The sequence below is a fragment of the Dermacentor silvarum genome, chromosome 2, assembly GCF_013339745.2.
Source record: "Dermacentor silvarum isolate Dsil-2018 chromosome 2, BIME_Dsil_1.4, whole genome shotgun sequence".
NCBI lineage: Eukaryota > Metazoa > Arthropoda > Arachnida > Ixodida > Ixodidae > Dermacentor > Dermacentor silvarum.
This window is the reverse complement of record NC_051155.1, coordinates 98,616,334-98,636,853: the sequence shown is the minus strand read 5'-3', so window position 1 is coordinate 98,636,853 and position 20,520 is coordinate 98,616,334. Positions and strand designations below refer to the sequence as shown.

Genomic DNA, 20,520 nt, shown 5'->3' with positions numbered 1-20,520 from the left:
TTGCTCAACAACATGATGTTGGAAACTGTCTTGTGCTTTATGATGTTCTCGTGACATTTCTGGAGACTAAAACCTGTAGCTTGGGCAGTAGCCAGGTGGTTGCACCAAAAGGATCTGTTTCTGCATGCATTAACACTGCAAGTATTGTTGTCGCTTACTATGCACGGTCAACTTCTAACAATTAACCTTTACGGGACAGAAATATTGGTTGAGGTAGCTCAAAATTTTGAACTAAGGAAGTGTCTTTAATGCATAGGGGAATACATGTGTGACTTCTAAACTTGGTTGATTAATTGTTAATAAAGTATGGAATGTCAGAGTAGGAATGTTGTCTTTGGTGGGATTATCAGCTTTAACTCCTCATTGTGTTGCAATTTTTTTCATGGTGACTGTAGAAATTAATACCAAGGCCAATGTTTTCTTCTGATTGTCGATTACTTCACCTTCATGCTGCCATCTATATGCTGGGTTCCTGGTTTGCTCATTTGGTAGAGCGACTGACTTGAAAAGGCTGTACTAGGTTCAACTGTCACACCAGAACAAATTTTTCTTCATCATCATCAGCCTATATTTATGTCCACTGCAGGACGAATGCCTCTCCCTGTGATCTCCAAGTACCCTTTCTTGCGCTAGCGTATTCCAACTTGCACCTGCAAATTTCCTAACTTCATCATCCCACCTGGTTTTCTGCTGTTCTCGACTGCGCTTCCCTTCTCTTGGTATCCATTCTGTAACCCTAATGGTCCACCGGTTATCCATCCTATGCATTACATGGCCTGCCCAGCTCCATTTCTTCTGCTTAATGTCAACTAGAATATCAGCTATCCCCGTTTGTTCTCTGATCCACACCGCTCTCTTCCTGTCTCTTAACGTTACTCCTAAGATTTTTCGTTCCATCGCTCTTTGTGCGGTCCTTAATTTGTTCAAATTTTTCTTCAACTGTGCTATAATTCAATCAACATAGACATTGCACACCATTTGCTTTGCCTATTTTGACAGCCATTTAGTGCTGAAGTTTGTCATCAGTGTCTTGCAAGCTGAGCAGCAGGGCAGCAAATGACGAATGGTCACAAGATGCAGAATCCAGTTAGGCGAAAGAGCCATCCAATAAATAAAACATTTATTCAATCATTCAATCCTATGAGAATGGCACCAAATGCGCAGTTGTCCCTTGCATATGCCAAAGCACAAAAGAGCAAACTAATAAAATAAAATGTGCATGCTGACTGGCTCTCGAACACTCCTGAATCAGCGCTGTGGGAAAATATAGTGCTGATAAGTGGTGATCGAAACGATACATATCAACTCGGATTTTAAGGACATGTTTCTTAAAACTGGCACTATGCACGGGATATCATCTGCTAAGTGGATTTATTACCACTCGACTTTAAATCCACAGTTGAAACAAGTACCCTACAGTGGTTATAATTACAGAGCAGTCAACGAACCTTTGTTAATGAGCTACCACCAAATGGCAATATGTCGTATAAACAATATCTGCCTCGTCACGCAGTGTAGCTGATGTGACAGAATGGTACTACCTGCCACAGGAGATTTTCAGTAAGTCAATTTTCACACACACACAAAAAAAATCATAATAATAAGCACTAATATTCACGCATATTTCTTAGCAACTGGAAGCAACCTCCATACTGTGGCCAAAATATTCTATAAATATCTGGACTAGACGTGGCATGAAATCGGGAAACTAACTACAACATGCTTTGTCTTTTTTGTGGATCACGAATGGGGCAGTCATTTGGTAGCAGTAGTAGCTGTTATAGGCCCACTCCCCTAGCTGTTTTGATGTCCACTGGTGTTCATCTTCAGGAATCCCAAAGCACTTTGCAAGAAGTCCATTAAAAAAAGTTAAAAATCTACGGTGCCCTGAGTGGATTTCAACTATGGTCCCAGAGAGTGACAGTTGGAGGTTTTACCTGTCAGCTACTCTGCCATTGCTACAGCAGAGCGCTTTGATTGGCTGACAGCACACTTAACCAATACCAGACGAAATAGGGCAAGACTTGCCGAATATAATACATATTGCTGAAGCTATCACGTCACCGCTTTGCATTATGGGTGAAACTGCAATTTTCCTCTTTCTCACAGCATCTGCAACTGAATTGGTGTAGCATGTTAATTACCGGCACAGCCCTCAGTGAAGGGAGAGGGACTGCATATATGAAAAATGCTTGTAAAACATTGTGGCCAGCAGTAGCTTTAGTATACCCAGAGTGCTGATAATTTTCCACTCACCCTCGTGTGTCATTGCATTATACTGTGGCTACAGGTCGCAATGTGCAGCTGCGCAATGCCTACCTGTGGGACAACGTGGTCGTGGAGGACGACTGCCGCCTGCAACAGTGCCTGCTGGCCAGTGGTGTGGTTGTAAAGCGCAGCGTCACCGTGACACCCGGATGTGTGCTTTCCTTCGGGGTGAGTGCGTGATTCTGGCGGCAGAGCTTGCAATGTGAATTCGTGTTGCCACCATAGCTGTAATGCCTTAATAAGATTGATTACCGGGGATTTTTTTTTTTGGGGGGGGGGGGGGGGGGGGGGGCTCCATAGCAACACTAGGGCTATGAGAGACAGCTCAGCGGAGGGCTTCGAATTAAGTTTCGCGACCTGAAGTTATTACCAGTTTGTGGGGTTACAGTCACCGACTTATAATTCGGGCATGCTTAATTGTTCATGGCATTGCCACTAGCCTCATAGACCTAATGTAGAAGGACTACCTAAATTTCAGACGCCTTACAGCACGCCCTGGCATTAACCCTTTGCGGTCTGATGTCGGGCAGGGCCCGACAACGCAACACGGCCGTAGCGGTCCGCTGTCGGGCACCGCCCGACAAGGGGGTTCGGGGGTTAAATTTCGCGGTTTTTCTCGCTGCCATTCTTGCGCATTTTTTGTATTCACGATGTGCCATCTCTTGAGGGATAAATAAACTTTGTTTGTTGAAGTTTACTTCTCTTTGCACTAGGGTGCAGCACAATGTTCAGCACGGCTTCTGGATACCAGAGCGTTCTCACTTGCGCGCGGAACAGCACGTTCGCGCAGTTCGCTGAAAAGCATGACCACTTTTTCATCGCATGCATTTTACGGTGGTGCATTTAGTGAAAGCTTCTTGGGTGTTTCCATTATCAATAGCTTTATTTGGAGGCACACACAGCTGCAGAATCATGGTGAGAAAGAACAGTGACACCTACAGTACCGCCGCAACCTCATCCTACAGCTGGTGGGTGACGTGAGTGCTAGAGCCAAAGAGCGAGGCCTGTCTGCACGGAAGGCGTGTGAGGAAAGGCTAGATGGGAGGAGCCTGTTCATCTACAAGCTCCCAGGCCGAGGCAGCAAGGACTGTGCCGCTTTTAGCGATCGAAAAACAAACCGAGGCAGGAGGGAAACTGTGTTTTTCTGCAAAACCTGCAGTAACAACCCTGGCCTGCACCCAGGAGAATGCTTCGAGCGGTATCACACGCTGCTCAAATATCGGTAGAGGAGTTGCCTGCAGAATGCAAGAGAAAAAATAAATATCCTGCGAGTTTTTCTTCCACAGTTAATGGTTTTCTTAGCGGCGCCACAAACTGGCAAAATAGTTTCGGACCAGAACAGCCGGAAAGTGGGTAGAAGTTTTGGACTGTAAAGGGTTAATTCCAACTTCCACTGCACGACTGTGTGCTAATTTGTCCACAGAGTTCAGCAGAAATAGCTATATTTTCATTCTGATACGTCACCACCGTAGTTGTTGGCCTTGTCACCGGCCCCTCCTCAAATCTGAAACTAGTGAAGCCTAGTTGGTGTAGTAGTCACTGATGAGAATTTAGTGCATGCATTCACAATAACGTATTTGCTCGAATCTAACGTGACCGTGACTAACGCAAGGGTTTCAGTCAAAATTCGTCGAAATTTGCCGTTTCCGTGGGGCAGCGGTGCACGACGTTGGTGCCAAAACTAGGAGCGCTCGTCTCACAGACTACGAATGTGCTTTATAAATCCACGCGCGGTGGAAAAGAAAAACAGAAAAGCGAAACTCGTAAAATAGGTTCTCTTTAACCCATTCGGTGGTGCTGGCTGTCCAGAAGTGCTCGGAGAGCACCAAAATTCAAATGTCTACCATTAATAACATGCTATCGGTGGGAATAGGCACGGTCACGAAAGTGTTAAATATCTTTCACTTCAGGAAGACATGAACATAGTGGCCTGCAAGAAGTGACTCGCGCAAGTTCGAGAGCCTACATTGAGTGCCTTTTGGTCTTTGAGAATCGAGTGTCTGTGATGTCCTTCTGTTCAGTTCACTTGATTGTCATGCTCGATCTTTGATCTTGTGTTCACGCTATGCTTCCTGTATGCACATTTATTAACTCACCATTACTCTCGACTATTGCAACACTTTCCAGTATATGCGATTTGATGCGTATTTCTGCTAATTGTGCCGCTCTCAGGTGGTGGTGGGACCCGACATCAAGTTAAAGGAAGGCACTTTGCTCCAGTCCACACCCGACACGGACGGCTTTGAAGACGAACCTGGACATGTTGAAGGCAAGTCTCCCATCCAATCACAATGTCAAAACAACCACCCAACAATCTCAGATGCATTGCAGAAAATGTGGCCGAGGTAATGTGTCATTTGAGGCTTCATTAACGAGGCAACCAGCAGTCGAGTGAGCATTGCTAAATGAGCCAGTCATTCTTGTATCCATCACGGCGGCTGGACCAGACTCTTGCCTTCGCTATGCAAACTCCCACTTGGGTTTGCCCCTGCCCTGAGAGCTACACAAGGAACTTGCTATTTTCGCTCAATGGTTGGGAATGTATTCCTGCATCATGCACATTATATGTCCAATCTGCAGTCAGTTCTCGGTTTGGACAGGCAGTAAAAAGAGAACCGCATTTTCTGAGCACTTTCTATTTTTCGAAAGCATGTCAAGTGTCTTAAAACAATGATCGCAACTAAGTACGGTTTTCTCAAGTGTCGTTTAGCAACAGGCCATAGTGGAGGGCAGAAAACTCGATCCCTGAACTCAGACATCAGCGTGCTCTACCTGACCTGCACATTGTATTGCGGTGTTGGTATCTGGATCAAAACTCTCACGTTCGCGGTGTCTGCTTTGCACAGAGTGCGACCCTGCCCTGGTGGGCAAGGAAGGGCGCGGCTTCCTCTGTCGTCCGGAGGAGGAAGACGACGAGGATGATGACGACGAGGCTCTGCCCGAGGACGTTTGGGGAAGGCCACCGGTTTCCTCGGAGGACGAGGACAGCGGTCCCGAGGAGGACGACCTCTCCTCGGATGGCTCCGCATCACCTGTTGACGACACAAAGTGTCAGTATGCTTCTCGCGTGTTGAGTACAGATTTTGCCAAGGGGGTGTAGATTCTGATCAAATTTGCACTTAAATATTTTGATGTGCCGAGTTTGTATAGCGCTTTTTTTTTCTTCTTTTTCTTTAATGTAGTAGGTCTCTGTCAGTCCAATCCCGACCAAAAGTCCTGACCAGAACTCACACAGTTTTATTTGCCTAGACTTGCGTTGTTTTTATTCCGAAATTGTTCCTCTCCGAATAATTCGAACTTCGCTGGTCAGTACGTACACCTGGCCCAAAGGTGACCCCCCAATGGCTGCAGCACATATCCTGACGGTGAATGTGTCGAAGACATGCTATCTCTCGCATAAAGCACCGATTATCAGCCTGGTGTTGGCCGAGTTTTAAGTGAACATGGTAGCGCGCAATTAATGATTATCGTATTTACTTGACACAGACTTTGCTTTTTTTTTCCGAAAAGTTGGTCTGAACATTGCCTACGTATTGCAACCAGATGTGAAACTGTAACCGCGTTTGTGGCATTTGTAACAGCCCACTGTCAGAGCCTGCATCATCATTGATGGTGATAGAACAAGTTTCTGCATAGGTTGGCGATAGTCAGCACCAAGTATGTAGCGCTTCATCGCGAACGCTAGCAGTGGCATTGGAGCCACATCACATGTTTTCGCTGTGTCAGAGTCTTCCGTCACATGACAAAGTGGTTAGTATACCTGTGGGCCGCCATCCCATTCGCAGGGGTTGGCGAGTTGTCCAAGAAATGAGGAACACCAAACACTGTGGACGACGGCGTGTTTTGTAAAAAGCTATCTGCGAGCAGTGGCAAGTCCCCGATTAAGTGAAATAAATGACCCTTCTGTGAAAGTTAGCTCTGCAGGTTTTATCCTTTTCTGATTTCCAGAATCGGAGTCATGCTACATTAAAAAAAAAAGAAAACTGAGTGCACATTAGCTTCGGGTGCACATGTAGTTTTTTTTTCTCATAACCTCAATTTTGTTGACCTGTCAGTTTTTGAGATATACCTGTAGTTTTACCGTTAACAGAGCTGTAATTCTCCAACAAAAATCAAACTGGAAACTTTTGATAACATTTTCAATTAATAAGCAGCCCAAATATACACTTCAGGCACTGTGAGCACAATTGTGCATGTGAAAATAGTGCATTAAAAGCAAAAGTGCTGGTGAAAATAGTATTAAAATGTCTTGCATACATCTTCAAACATTTCTGATTGTACCTCTACTGGAAATTTGAATGCTATATGTAAATTGTTTTAGTAAGATGCTGTGGAAAGTATGCGTTTAGGTAGAGGTCATCGTGTGGCAGATTTACTTTCTTCATTGTTTTTCACAATGTTTTACATCACGCATATCTTTCAAGCAGCTGAATAGCCATGGAAAAGTAGATTGCCTACAGCAATAGCAGTTGCATTGTGTTATTGTGTTGAAATGCTAATGCATTGTTTTTATTGTACTGATGTGCCAAAGTGTTATAGTATAGACATACTAATGTATTGATTCGTTATTTCATTCACCACTCCTATCGAGGTTCTCTACTCAACTGTTAGTACCTTCAAATTAAAAAAAAATAGTTTTGAAGGGATTCCCTTAACAGTCTGAACTAGGTTTTTGAGCAGCAATGCTTTTTATTCAAATGCGAACAGTGTTCAAAAAAGAGTGGTGGAAAATATAGAACATTATGAAAAATACATAACACATCAATTTAGTGATGCAGATGTGATGAGACCCACGGAGGTAACAAAGCAATACTTTGCATATATTAAGGTAACTGCCTGGTATTTCGCATCATGTCCTGTCATTGGATGCAGCACTGTGGATTTTGGGCAAACTATAACGCGAAAATGATATTTGCAGCCAACTGTAACTTTAACAAAACTCAATTCAAGGAAATTTTCTATTTAACGTAGTGCTTTCAATTCTCCAACACATTTTCATAGAACCTAAATAGGTTGAAAATGTTGAAGTAATGAGGTGAACTCAACAAGGTGATTGTTTCAACAAGGTGAAGGTTTGACCCTTCAAAAAGGTGAAAGTCCAACCATAATTTTGAGAATTTACGGCGGAAGACACAGCTTTTATCGATAGAACACCAGAGAAACTGGAGTAGGTAGCTTTAGTGCACAGCTATGTCTCCTACTCTTGTAGCAGTTGTGAACTGTCGCTGAGAGCTTCACTGCAAGACGTGTTGCAGTGCAAGATGCTCGCCTATCCATGCAGTGTTCTACAACGAGGTTGTGGAGAGCCTGCAGCGCGGTGTCGAGGAGAATGTCAAGTGCGACAACCTCATCCTCGAGATCAACTCTTCGAGGTGAGTGCACAACTGAGCCCGGCTCTTTCGTCACTGAAAGACAAGTTACCCCTTTATCTCCCAAATTATTTTCGAAAGAAACATTCACAAATTGGCGATTATTTTTTAAATGCTTGATGCAATCACCATATTAAATGAAATGACAGAAATACGTTCAGAACAATATATTTATTTGGAAAAAACACATAAAAAAATGTTTGAATGCTTAAGAAAGTTGCCTTGATCACGGAAGTGCTTGAAGTTGGCTTTTTCAGCACCATTAATGCTAAACAAATGTGCCTTGTGAGAGTTGTGATGCAGCCGACTGTCATGTGGGATCAAATTTAGTCATGTAGGAAGGCCTCATTTGATGTGGTCTCACTTTGGGTGGCCTCAGTGTGCCGGCTGACAACGATGATGCCATTTTTCTTGTTGCCGACTTTAAAGATTGTTCTGGCGAGATTTCAAATTTCTTGCAGCGCCATCTGTGACCGAAAAACAGATCTAGATGCATGGACACGCTCAGATTGTCTTTGGCGAGAAATCTGCACTTTTTTTACCATGGACTAGCCCAGCTCGTCCACGATAGCTGGTGTACAAAACACGTGGAACATGCCTAGCAAGTCTAAAGGAGGTAAAGGGTTGAAGAAGCGCTCACACATATTTTCTAAGCTGTGGAAACTCTACAGCATGCTTTTTACGTGTAAATGGGTAATGCGTAGTGAGTATTGGTAAACATTTATGACATTTTATGTGATACGAAAGTTGTTCTTAATATGGCAGATCTAGCATTATCAACATTATCACAATCTCATGAGACAGAGTAAAATTTGCTGGCGTTGTATAGTGGTAAGGCTAGGTACAATGACGTTGCTCATGAGAAAATGAACAAGCATGCTGTGCGTTTTTTCCGGCTGTGCTCACATGTGGCGATCGCAGGAGCGTAGCCTTTTTTCCCCTCCTGCTTGGTCTTCGGACTGCAGTATGTAATAAATAAAAATAAAAAATAAAAGCCAGTTAATCATGACGTCATCACAGGTCCGCCTCCTGGGTACCAAAACCAAAACTGGTTTGTGGAAACAGGTACGATAGACTTCCAGTAGGTACAGTAGAATGCGCAGCAATGGGACGAGGTTTGTAATGAGGCGGACGGTAAAATGAGAAGGGGCAGCAAGTGGAGCCTTCTCAAGAACTCTTCACCGACAGCAACAAACCGACCAAGAGTAATGCCCGACTAACGATCGAAAGGGAAAGGCTCGTTCACCTTCACACGAAAGAAGGCACGAGTCCGCAGGACTTTGCTGACGCCCTGGCAGACATCTACCTGCCGGTAGAGCGCAAATCTGTACCGTGGGACGACCCGACACGCGAGTACAAGGGGTCACCTCAACTCTCGCTGGATCGTCCTTTCGAAGTTTCGGAGATTGTGCATGCCCTTCACAACCTAAACGGACGCTCGGCCCCCGGCCCAGACGGACTAACAAACAAACTACTCAGAAATCTAGATGACAAAGCCATACAAATTATTACGAGCAAAATTAATGAGGTATGGGCTGAAGGCCGGGTGCCGGACGAATGGCGAACTGCCAATGTAGTCCTCATCCCCAAACCTGGAAAACCACTCCATGCAGAGAATCTGAGACCCATCTCCCTTACGTCGTGCCTCGGGAAGGTCGCGGAACATGCCATCCACAATAGAATTGGAGAGCACATTGAAGAAAACGGTCTATTCCGCCACAATCTCATAGGCTTCAGAAAATCCCTATCCACTCAAGACGCCATGCTACTCATCAGGAGCGCCGTCATAGACAACAAATCCAGGGATGTAAAAGGCATCTTGGCGCTCGACCTAACAAAGGCCTTCGACACGGTCAGGCACGAACACATCCTCAACGAAATCTCCACTTTAGATCTTGGAGTAAATTTCCACAATTTTGTAAGATCGTTTTTGGATAACCGAACGGCCACCATAAACGTTGGACAAATCAGAAGCAGAAAGCACATGCCAGGTAACATCGGCACCCCGCAAGGGTCAGTGCTTTCGTCGCTTCTTTTCAACATCGCAATGCACGATCTCGCAAACAAACTCTCGAAAGTCCCGGGGGTAGGGCACGCAATTTACGCGGACGACATCACCATTTGGTCCACGAGCGGCCCGCTAGGCACTCTGGAGCAGAACCTACAGCAAGCGCTGGACACCACGGAGGCTTTCCTTACAAACACGAGACTGAAGCTCTCCCCCAGCAAATCAGAGCTCCTCCTGTGCAAACAAGGCCCCAGGCAGAGACAGCTCCTTAGCTTCCTCCCCGTTCACCTACACACCAGGGACGGAGGAAACATCCCGAGGTGTAACACAATTAAGGTCCTGGGCATGGTCATTGGGGCTTACAGCAATGACAACGCAGAGGCACTAAAACGCATCACAAAGAGCACCCACAACTTCACCAGGGTCATATCACGAGTCGCCAGCAAAAGGGACGGACTGAAAGAGGACAACCTCATGAAAGCATTTCACGCCTTCCTCATCAGCCATGTAACCTACGCCGCCCCCTTCCTCAACTGGAAGAAGACGGAGCTGAACAAAATCGACACACTAATCAAACAGGATTGAAAAAGGTCCTAAGCCTCCCTAGAAACACCAGCACGGAACGACTCCTCCAATTGGGGCTACAGAAGACGACAACAGAACTCTTTGAAGCACAGCGAAACGCCCAAATTAGTCGGCTCTCACTCACAAAGGCGGGCATCGAGATATTACTAGAAGCAGACATACAGCCCCTCTTCATGCCACCAGAGAGGTCGCAACTATGCACAAATGCCAAGAGGTCAATAGCCGTTGATCCAATCCCAAGAAACATACACCTGACCCACAACGAAGGGCGGCGAAAACCGAGAGCGAAGGCAATCCTTGACAACATCAAACGTAACGAAACGCAAGTCCTCTTCAGTTGACGCGGCCAGATATTGGAATCGAGGCGCATACGCGGTCTCTGTGGTGGACGTTCATGGCTCACTCGTCAACGCAGCCACGGTGGTTACCAACTTCACTCACGAAGCAGAAGAAATGGCCATCGCGGTGGCCCTTCGAAGCTGCAAAGAAGCCTCCGTCATTTACTCGGACTCAAGAACTCCCATCAGAACCTTCTCGGCGGCCCTCGTCTCTAGGAAAGCAGCTACGGTTGTCAACAAAATCTTCCAAGAAACGGAAGGCGACAACCTCACGTCCCCACACATCACATGGTTCCCGGCCCACATGGGCAACATTTCGGGACCTCCTGACTGTAATCCGAATGAGCGGGCACACCAACTGGCGCGAGAACTCACATTCCGCGTCTGCGGTCCGCCCCGTCGCTTCAACCCAGCCTGGAGGGATCTAGACAACAAAGACCCACTCATATCATATCACGAAATCACTTCAAATCATAGGTTAGCACGAAGAATTTTTCCTCCTCCTCACCAAAACCTCAAAAAAGCACAGGCCGTCACTTACAGACAGTTGCAGACTAGGACATACATCACACCAACAACACTAAGCAGGATCAATCCTGACCTTCCTACTGAATGCCCACACTGCGGCCACAAATACAACAACTTCGAACACATGCTCTGGCTGTGCCCTGCCAACTCGGGCAAGGACTTTCCTGACCAGTCCTCCTGGGACTCAGCGCTCAGAAGCACGGAGCTCATCGCTCAGCTCAAGGCTGTCCAGAGGGCCCGGGCCGTCGCCGAAGGACTCTGTCTACCGGCCCCGACCTGGGTGGAGCCACTGGATTGATTGGCGGGGCGTCCGGCCCCGCTTTAATTCATTCTCCTCAGGACCTCAATAAAGTTCGTACTCACTCACTCACTTCCGTTAATTCGGCTCCGGTTAGTTCAATGTTTTGGTTACTTCGATCCTGACCCAAGATCCCGGTTAGCACCCATGCATTTCAGTAAGCCCCAAACTTTCGTTATTCCAATCCTAAAATTAGCCTTTGCCGGATGCACATGAGCTTTATGGTGGTCCCAATAGCCAACCCTTTAGTGGCCGTGTCTGTCTCAGCAGAGCTTAGGGGACAATGAATGCATTGAATACACGTCGTCTCCTATCGAAAACGCCTATTTTCGGGCTGCCCTAAGAAGATTTTCAAGCAATAACCATAGCTTATAACACCTGTTTATGGTATTTACCCAATGTGCACCTTTTCTTTTCAACAAAATCGGGCTGAATATTGCCGGCGGCTGTAACCAGATATGAAACCAAAACCACCTTCGCGGCATTCGTATGGTTGACTACATAACTCAAATGTACTGCGACGAAGCTTACTTTTTAAAAACCTGCGGGAAAACTGACTTCCGTGTTCCCCCAGCAGAACAGCCAAATGCACTACCCACTAGACCATGGACTACCCAATCCCAGTGACTTATAGAAAATCGGCCGCCATTGTGCAACACACATTAGACCTTTGCCCGTTTTTCTTGCTAAAAAATCGAGTGCGCATTAGATTTCTACTTTCTTTTGGAAGCTTTAATGCCATTTCAACGTTAGTCTAGGGCGTTTTCTTGGCGGAGCTCCGGTGCTTGCTGGATGCTTGCTATGAGATGCCGAGATACAGTGCTGACTACAGTGCATGCTGTACCTGCCGTGAAACTGACTGGCTGCCCGTGCTGTGGTACCTGCAGGTATGCATACAACATTGCCATGCGCGGGGTGATAGCAGTTGTGACGCGGGTGGTGCTGGAGATGCCCCTGCTGCTCGTGAGCTCGGCAGGTGGCGGCGGGGAGGCAGCGACCCAGCCGAGCGCAGCAGAGTACGGCAGCAAGCTGCGCAAGTGCCTCGCCCAGTTCCGCGCCCTGCTGGTCAACTACGTCCGAGATCCAGAGTCCATGGCGGACTGCCTGCTTGGGCTCGAGGTGAGTCGGCGGACACTTCGCAGCTGCTGTTCCTTGTCAACAAGCATATCGCTGCGCATCCTTTGCTTCTGGTGCTTTGTCTTCTGACGCTTTGATGCTTCTTTGTCTTTTATGTTTATCAATGTTAGGCTGACTGGCTTTTATGACTCTTGCCATAGCACAGTTGCTAACGAAAGCTTTACTAGTAGTTCTCACGCTTTGAACATACTGGTGTCCTTTCTAATGCATACTAACACTTTGAAATGTAGTTTTTTTTTTTCCTGTGTAACAATAGAGCTTTCAAGTTCCCTGTTGGTACTCTTTTCTTGCCATTTATATCAGTTTTTAGTCACCGTAGTTGAGCGCTCTTCAAATAATTAAGTTGCTCTACCTGTACTAATTTTTTCTTTGCTTGTGTTCACTTGCCTATGTCAGTTGCATCTGTACATTTGCCTTGTTTTCTTGTTTTGTTTTTTACTGATTTTACTGATATGTGCTCTTTCCCACTCCTGCCGTCGCCCCAATACTATAAATCTGCAGCATGTGTAACTTGTTTACTTACTTATTAAAAGTTGTCGCACCTTTACTTCAGCACAAGACAGAAACTGTATGGGATTGTTATTAAGTCGCAAGTATTACAATGAGTAAACAGTTATCTTATGAAATGTTGTTTCGTTCTTCTTGTTCTTTTTTGAAAAGCCCTCCTTTCTTACACATAGCTCAGTAAAATAAACAAAGCTCACTCGTACTCGCTTACAAATTATATTTTTTGCTCATGGCTCGCTCGAACTCAGACTCAGGAAAATTCTATTGAGCTGGGCTCATTAGGACTCGGATTCACCACAATTCTGCTGAGTCTGGCTGACTTGGACTCTTAACTGATCATACTTATACTCAGCCGCGCTCACTTATTAGAACCGGACTAAAGCCGGTCCACTTATTTATTTATTTATTTATTTTACCCTCAGGGTACGTAGTACATTACAGAGGGGAGGGGCAAACATACATGAATATATCAGTCTGATAATAGGCAAATATTAATTGAGAAAATAACATGGCCTGGCTCTAGCCTGGCATGGCTTGTCCTGGCTCTCACTCGTTCAGGCTCTCTCATGAATTGAACGCATCAAATAATGAATGACCTTCATACGAGGCTAAATATTGTCACGTAGTAGTGACGCTGAAGTAAACAGTCGAAAGACTGTATGACGAAACTGATTATTTTATTGGGCGAACCTGTGCCCACAAAAGCAAGCTACACTCGAAGCATAACGAAAGCGGCGAACACAGTCGGCGATCGTCGAAAATCTGATCAGCGGCGAAACGCTCCAGCTTTCATACATGAGTCATGGAATGTTCCAGATTATTCCCTGGTGCCCGCGTGTCTTCCAGAAAGTTCTAGACAATTCGCGTCGGTCATACAATCAGATAACATAAGCGTCGGTGAAAACAGGCAACGGAAAGAAGCATCGATAACGTACGAGAAACTTCCGATACATGCAGGCATGTCCTGCGCCGAGCGATAACGGTTAACATTTGTGAGCGGTGAAGAGCGGTCACCGGTGAAAGATGAACAAGTACAGTGGAATCTCGATGATACGATCACGGCTAATACGAATTTCCGGATGATACAAATTTTTCTGTGGTCCCGGCCGAGTCCCATTACTTTGCAACGTGCTAGAGAATGGTTGTTACGAATCGATTTTCGACCCGCGTCAGGTTGATACGAATAAACGCCGCCCCACCGACGGCCGCGAGAGAGAACAGCGCGCAGTCACGCGCTTTCTCCTTTTCTCTTTTGGTGCAGAGGCGCGGAGGTCGCGACTGGGCGCAAAGAGTTTGACGCGGTGGCGCTTTTCCCCACGCAGGCGTGGGGAAGTGCGGTCTATCGCTTCAACGGAAACTGAGCGGCGTAAGCACAGCGCATACAAAGGTCAGAGCCGTCTGGAGATCGCCTTCAAGATACGGTGCGCGCGACAACCCCGACAGCCGGCACAGGCGCAAAGTACAAGAATGCATTTGTTGGCAGAGTAGAAGCCGCCCCCCCCCCCCTCCCTTCTTCCCTCCCTCCCTCCTGCGCTGCCTTCCCGCTGTGCTCCTTTCGCGTGGGAGATTGCGTCGCCAGTTACCCTTGCGCCCGGTTGCAAGATACGCATTTGGTGCCACACAGCACAGCGTCGCCCCCCCCCCCCCTCCCTCCCTCCCTCCATGCATACCCCCCCCCCGGCCTTTCGCGCTACGGAAGCAGGGCCAGGCTCGACTGGCGCGCCCGGCCGTGACGGAAGTCGCGTTTGCTCTCAGCTGTGCGTTCGCTCTCCGTGCGTGAAGGCGCGCGTCCCCCGCCCGAAAGGCGCGCTTTCACTCGCACATATGGCGCGCGGCGACGATTTTATTGCCCTTGGACTCATGCTCCACGTCTCATGCTCCTCCTCCGCATCGCCCTCGTTGATCTCCTCTCCCGTCGGTGGGTGCTCGCTACCGCCCTTGTCGGCAAGATTTTCCAGCGGAAGCCGCATTATAACCGGTATTTCGTCTCACGCGGCTGCACTGTAAGTGGTATGCGTATACATGGAGTTCTATGGGAGGGTAAATGGGAGTCGGAAAAGGCCGCTTTGTAGCCTGTTCTGCACTATAAACAGTTACGTTATAAGTAATCTATACTGTAAATGCTTTTTACGCGCGTGTGCCTGAGTGAGTTCACCTCCGACTCTTTAATTTAGCTAGTTTTAATTGTGTTTCGATGATACGAATTTCGGGTAATATGAATATTTTTCGTGACCCCGTGAGATTCGTATCATCGAGATGCCACTGTACACGTGGCAAAATAGCGCATGCCGAGGGATTACAAACGCAAAAACATGTATGAAAATGTATGCACAAGAGTTACACATACAAGAAAAAACCTTATTTCAAGTGCATCACCGTTCCTTGTAAAAAATAAGTATGTTGCGCAATCTTCATAGTGCTGGGTACTTGTGGCTCCATTCGCATTCGTCATGACCTGCTCCGTGTTTTAAGTATCATTTGTAATTACTACATGCTGTCCACACTCTGTATGCAACATGCTTACTGGGATAGACATGCTGTTCTAGCATGGTATCTGACTACATAGAACTACATCCCACTACATAGCAGGCATTGGTCACCTTCTATGTAGAAGCAGTAATTTTAGTTTCACAGCATGCAGTTTTCTCAGCTCTACTTGGCGGAGTTGATTTTCATAGTGGCATTAGCAGGCCTTGCCTGTGGCACATTAAATCTTACTAGTAATTTTCAAAGAGCTGACTGAATCTTTCAACAACATTGTGGATGCAACTCAGATTTCGAAATTTGTGAGATGTAAACACAGCTGCGTACCCCGTACTGGATCTCGGCAGAAATAAATAAAAACAGCCAGCGGAAGTGACCTGACATGCTCTAGGACTTCAAATGTATAATTTGAAATGACCAGTGGAAAATGCAGACCCATTGTGAGCCGACCAGCGGATAAGAAACTTGGCATCGTAATGCACTTTAATACTGGCTTTGTCAATACTTGAAATGCCTATGCATAACGCCAGCCATGGTATCCACTGCCTTGTAGGCCTCGTGTGCAGAGCTGTTCTGAGCATTGTTTCTTTTTTTTTCTTCTTGACTTTGCAGGAGTTTGTTGCGTTGCATGAACAGTACTCTGCCGCTGTCGGGGGCATCCTCAAGTGGATGTACTGACCAGGAGCTGCTGTCCGAGGAGGCCATCGTCCATTGGTTCCAGGAGCACAGCCCTAGCACCCCTGGTCCAGCTGGGCTGGTCAGGAAGGCGGTACGTTGACGCATTGCTCTGTCGTGGGTTTTGGGCATTTCTGACTGTGTTGGCTTCTTTAAGTTCAATGATGTGAAATTTTTCAGATGATTTAGTACGTAGAGGTTTAGTATTGCTTGTGCATAGTCATCCAATATGAAAGTAAATGCTGAATCAGCAAGGTAAATGTTTGGGCTAGTTTGGTGAGTCAATCTAAACATGCTTAAAGTGCGTGGCTAAACGTAGACAGAGACAAGAAACTATACGGACAGCGCTGATAAAGAGGTAGATTGCTCAAACATCACACGTGCCTTGGATATGACGTAGAAGTAACAGTGGTCCCATGTGACGTGATTAGGTGACAGTGGTGCATATCTGTGTGCACCTTCTGCAGACAAACAGCAGCTCACACTATCCAGATCATGAAATCACGTGTACTAGTGTGGCATTTCGTGCCAGATATACTGTGGTGAGCACTGTTAGGGTGAACACCTCATTAGTATTCACGAGCCTATAGCAGTTCATGTTTAGCACAAAATCAAGAAAACTGCTATTTCTTTTATCGGCATCATCATTAGGCATTGTATTCGGCACATTTCTCCCCTGAAGTAGAAGGTATGTTGAAGTTATACCAACTTGAATACTAATGAGGTGTTCACCCTAATAGTGCTCACCACTGTATAGCCGGCCAAATCTTTAGCTAGCTTATGTAAATGCATTTTTCTTTTCTGCTTTCCAGTGCGTTATGATGGAACGAACTTGCGAAACGTTTGAGGTTAAGCAATGCTCACAAAGCTCGTGAAGATGGAATAGTCATTTGTTATTTTGTTTCTAATTTAAGGTGCTGGCGCACAGCAAGTCTCCACTCGCGCACGCTAGTTAAAGATGTGGGTGGCTGTACATACTGTGCACATACATATGTGGTATGGTCCATTTTTAAATGGAACACCTAATTAGCATGCAAAGCGACACAACTTGAACGTATTGTCAACTTCATAGGGAAAAAAGTGCTTCGTGTGGTGCTCAGGCATTGTGTCAAAACTGAGATGTTATCATTCCCGAAATGCTCATCTGGTGTTTCCTTTGCCTCCTTTCCAACGTAGGGTGCCAAATTCGTACAGTGGCTGCAGGAAGCCGAAGAAGAAAGCGATGAGAGCGAAGAGGAAAGCGATTAGTTTGAATAAATAATGTCAAAGCCTCCACTCCTGATGTTGGTAGTCTTTACTGAAATACCAATCATCAGAAGGGAATCGAACGGTGCTTCAAAAAGGACGAAGTACGGATGACAGACACAGTGCTGTCTTTCCTTCTACTTGTCCGAAGCACTGTTCGATTTCTTTCTAATAATGCACCAACCAGCCCAGTTCAGCACATTACTGGAATACCAGTATGTTTTACAGCAAAGAGCGGTTATAAGAAAATTAACTGGTCTCGTTCATTTGTGCATTCTCTATGCTTTGGTTCAGGTATAGCTTGACGCAACGTCACAAAATGCATCGAATCAGGTACACAGTAGTTCTTTGGTATCAAAGCCAGCAGTCTCAGTTTGAGCAGGGAGTTCATTGCTTTTGAAAATATTTGTAAAAAAATTGGAGCAGAAGTTGCAAGACTTCCAAGTTGACACTCGGAAGAGTGCGGTGGAGTGGAGCGAGCTTGCGGTAGTGCGATAAAGTGCGGGGGGGTGGAGTTGGGGCCAGGTTGGCACACAGCCTGTCACTGCTGCACGTGGCCTTCAGCATGGCTGAGCGCATACGCTGCCCACGTGCCCTGCTTTAGAGGTAATATGCCACATAAGCAAAGAGGGGGCGTGCTGAGATGGTATGACATCATGTGCACTGTCTTCCAACGCGTTTAGTACTGGAGGTTGGGTAACCAAGTTTCAGAGACACATAGAAGTGAGAGGCAGAGGAAGCATTTGCTCCCCACTGCCGGCGCTTTTCATAGTAGTATCCTCACAATGTGCGCGTCACTATCAGCCGCGGGGACGGAGTGGACACGAAAGGGTGACTGGCTTCGTTTTGTACCACCGATGCAAACATCTCATCGACGCAGTATGAAATCGTATCATTTGTCACTGATTCTCAAATTCAACACAATTTTTTTTTCCTCATTCAAATTTGCTTTTTCCGAATTGGCCAATAATTCAGAAAATATTGCGGCCCCTTCCATGTAAGAAAAATCCATCAGCTACTGCACTTATTTGCATAAAAGGTCAAATTTCAATATAACATAGCAAATTGCCCATTTTAGCGACTTCGTTACATTGAAGTTTAACTGTACTGCATAAAGTTCCATGCAAAGCTTGGCGACAGCCAAGCAGGAGCAATTTGGAAGATAAGATACATGAGCAGCATTTCGAGAAGACGCTACGGTCATGAACCAGATAAAAATGTGGAACTACGTGCTTTACAGGAGACCAAGCAACTGCGGAGAGTAAACTGTGCTTTGCAAGGTCTCCAACACGCCATAATGATGCGATTTTTTATAAAGTATGACACATGACATTGAGATCGTTGGCTGATTACCAAAGAAATTGCTCAACTTGGGATAGCAACAAAGATGGTGAGTGCTATTTGAATGATGATATGGGTATGCAGGAGGTGCCTGCAAAGTTTTGCTCAAGATTTTCACAGAGGAATTCAAAGACCTGAGCGGGGGGGGGGGGGGGGGGGGGGGGGTATTCTGTGAGTGTGCACTAATTGGACTGTCGCATTTCAGCACGCACTGATTGAATAGAGCTTGTAGCCGGTAGGGCAGGCACCAATCATCACCGGTGGCTCTCAAGCTCTATCCATTCAGTGCTCACTAAAATGGCCAGTCCACTTATTGCACACTTACGTAATAGCCCCCCTTGAAACTGCACAAAGGATAGTGCCCCTGTTTGTGCAGCTCACATGATTCAGTCTTCCTTGGCTGGCTCAACGCAGTATTTCGGCAGTCTATCAAGTTTCTTACTCACCATACATGGTCTCGTGCGACTTTTGTTTGTTTACGAAAATCGAAAGACACGTGAAGGGAACACGCTTTCAAACCTGAAAAGACATCAAGTGCACTGTAGTGGCTACCCTAGCAGCACTTAACACGGAGGAGTTCCAGGACTGTTTCGAGAAATGGAAGGACCACGGGACTCAATGTGTGGAGGTAGGAGGGAACTACTTTGAAGGGCTATTAGGACAATGAAAACACCAGGCGATGCTTCTCCTTTCCGGAAGGATAGTCAGCGACTTTTCAGACAGCCCTTGTGGTATGTTGTGGTGACAGGTAGCAACCACCATTCTGTTGCAGCAAAATCAACATTTTTTTTTAATGGCACTGGTGCAGATGTCATACACTTTGGCTTTCTTGTGAATGAAATAGGCAAGTAGCGTTTGCAAAATGGTGTTAATCTGAACCTACTGCAAAATGCTACCTCTGTTCGAAACTAGAGCAGAACTCATTCATGTAAACCTGCTGCTCTTATACCAGGTGCGCAAGGTATTTGAGAACACAATGTTGCCTTCAGGCAGAGAATATATCCAGCAAAAATAGATATATTTTCACCAAACTTTGGGAAATACTTCTCTTATGGTTTATTTCCACAATTAGTACTCAATAAATCCACCATCCGCAGCAATAACCGATTCAATGAGGCTTTGGAAACGGCTGCATGCATGCATCAGGTGGTCCTTACAGATGTTGGCCATTGAGTCAGCAATGGCGGCCTTCAGCGAGTCTTTTTTATTATGTGGCTGTTTGTTGTCCTCTCTCTCAACGACGCCCCAGACATAGTAGACGAGCAGAATTAAATCTGGAAAACTAGGAGGCCACAAGTTGGGAGTGACGTGGTCGTAGAAGCTGTCAGCCAGCCACTCCTGGGTGACGCAGGCTGTGTGGGCGGGAGCCGAATCTTGCTGAAAGACATAAGGTCTTCCTTTCAAAACAGTCTCTATCCAGGGATTTACAATGGTGGCAAGCACCTCCACGTACGCGACAGCATTAATGCGGAGTCCTTGTGAAAAAAAGTGTGGCGGCATGACGTCACCCTCAGTTGCCAACGACGGCTAACGCCATCACAGACAGAAATTTTGTGTGCATTACTGTAGGCACCTCATCAGCGCTTGAGCAAAGCCACCTGTCATTATGGCTGTTAACTTTTTGGTCTTGGTCAAAGTTATTTTCGCCTTAAAAAAAAAACGGAGCATTCCAGGCTCCTCAGGTCTCTTCAGCTTGCTTCGCAAGCGCTTGGCCCGGAGCAGACGAATCTCCCAAGT

General features: G+C 46.2%; 1 protein-coding gene across 1 annotated transcript in view; it reads left to right on the top strand.

The window, feature by feature from the left end:
- The window catches only part of LOC119441638 (translation initiation factor eIF-2B subunit epsilon-like), a 43,982-nt gene extending 26,509 nt beyond the window's left edge, over positions 1–17,473 (top strand). Inside the window, 8 exon segments of the mRNA XM_037706241.2 lie at positions 2,291–2,436; positions 4,441–4,537; positions 5,115–5,318; positions 7,550–7,640; positions 12,282–12,513; positions 16,135–16,197; positions 16,199–16,291; positions 17,374–17,473. Of these exon segments, the coding sequence (XP_037562169.1) occupies positions 2,291–2,436; positions 4,441–4,537; positions 5,115–5,318; positions 7,550–7,640; positions 12,282–12,513; positions 16,135–16,197; positions 16,199–16,291; positions 17,374–17,445 (998 nt within the window). The 3' untranslated portion in view covers positions 17,446–17,473.
- Positions 17,474–20,520: the final 3,047 nt, after the last annotated feature.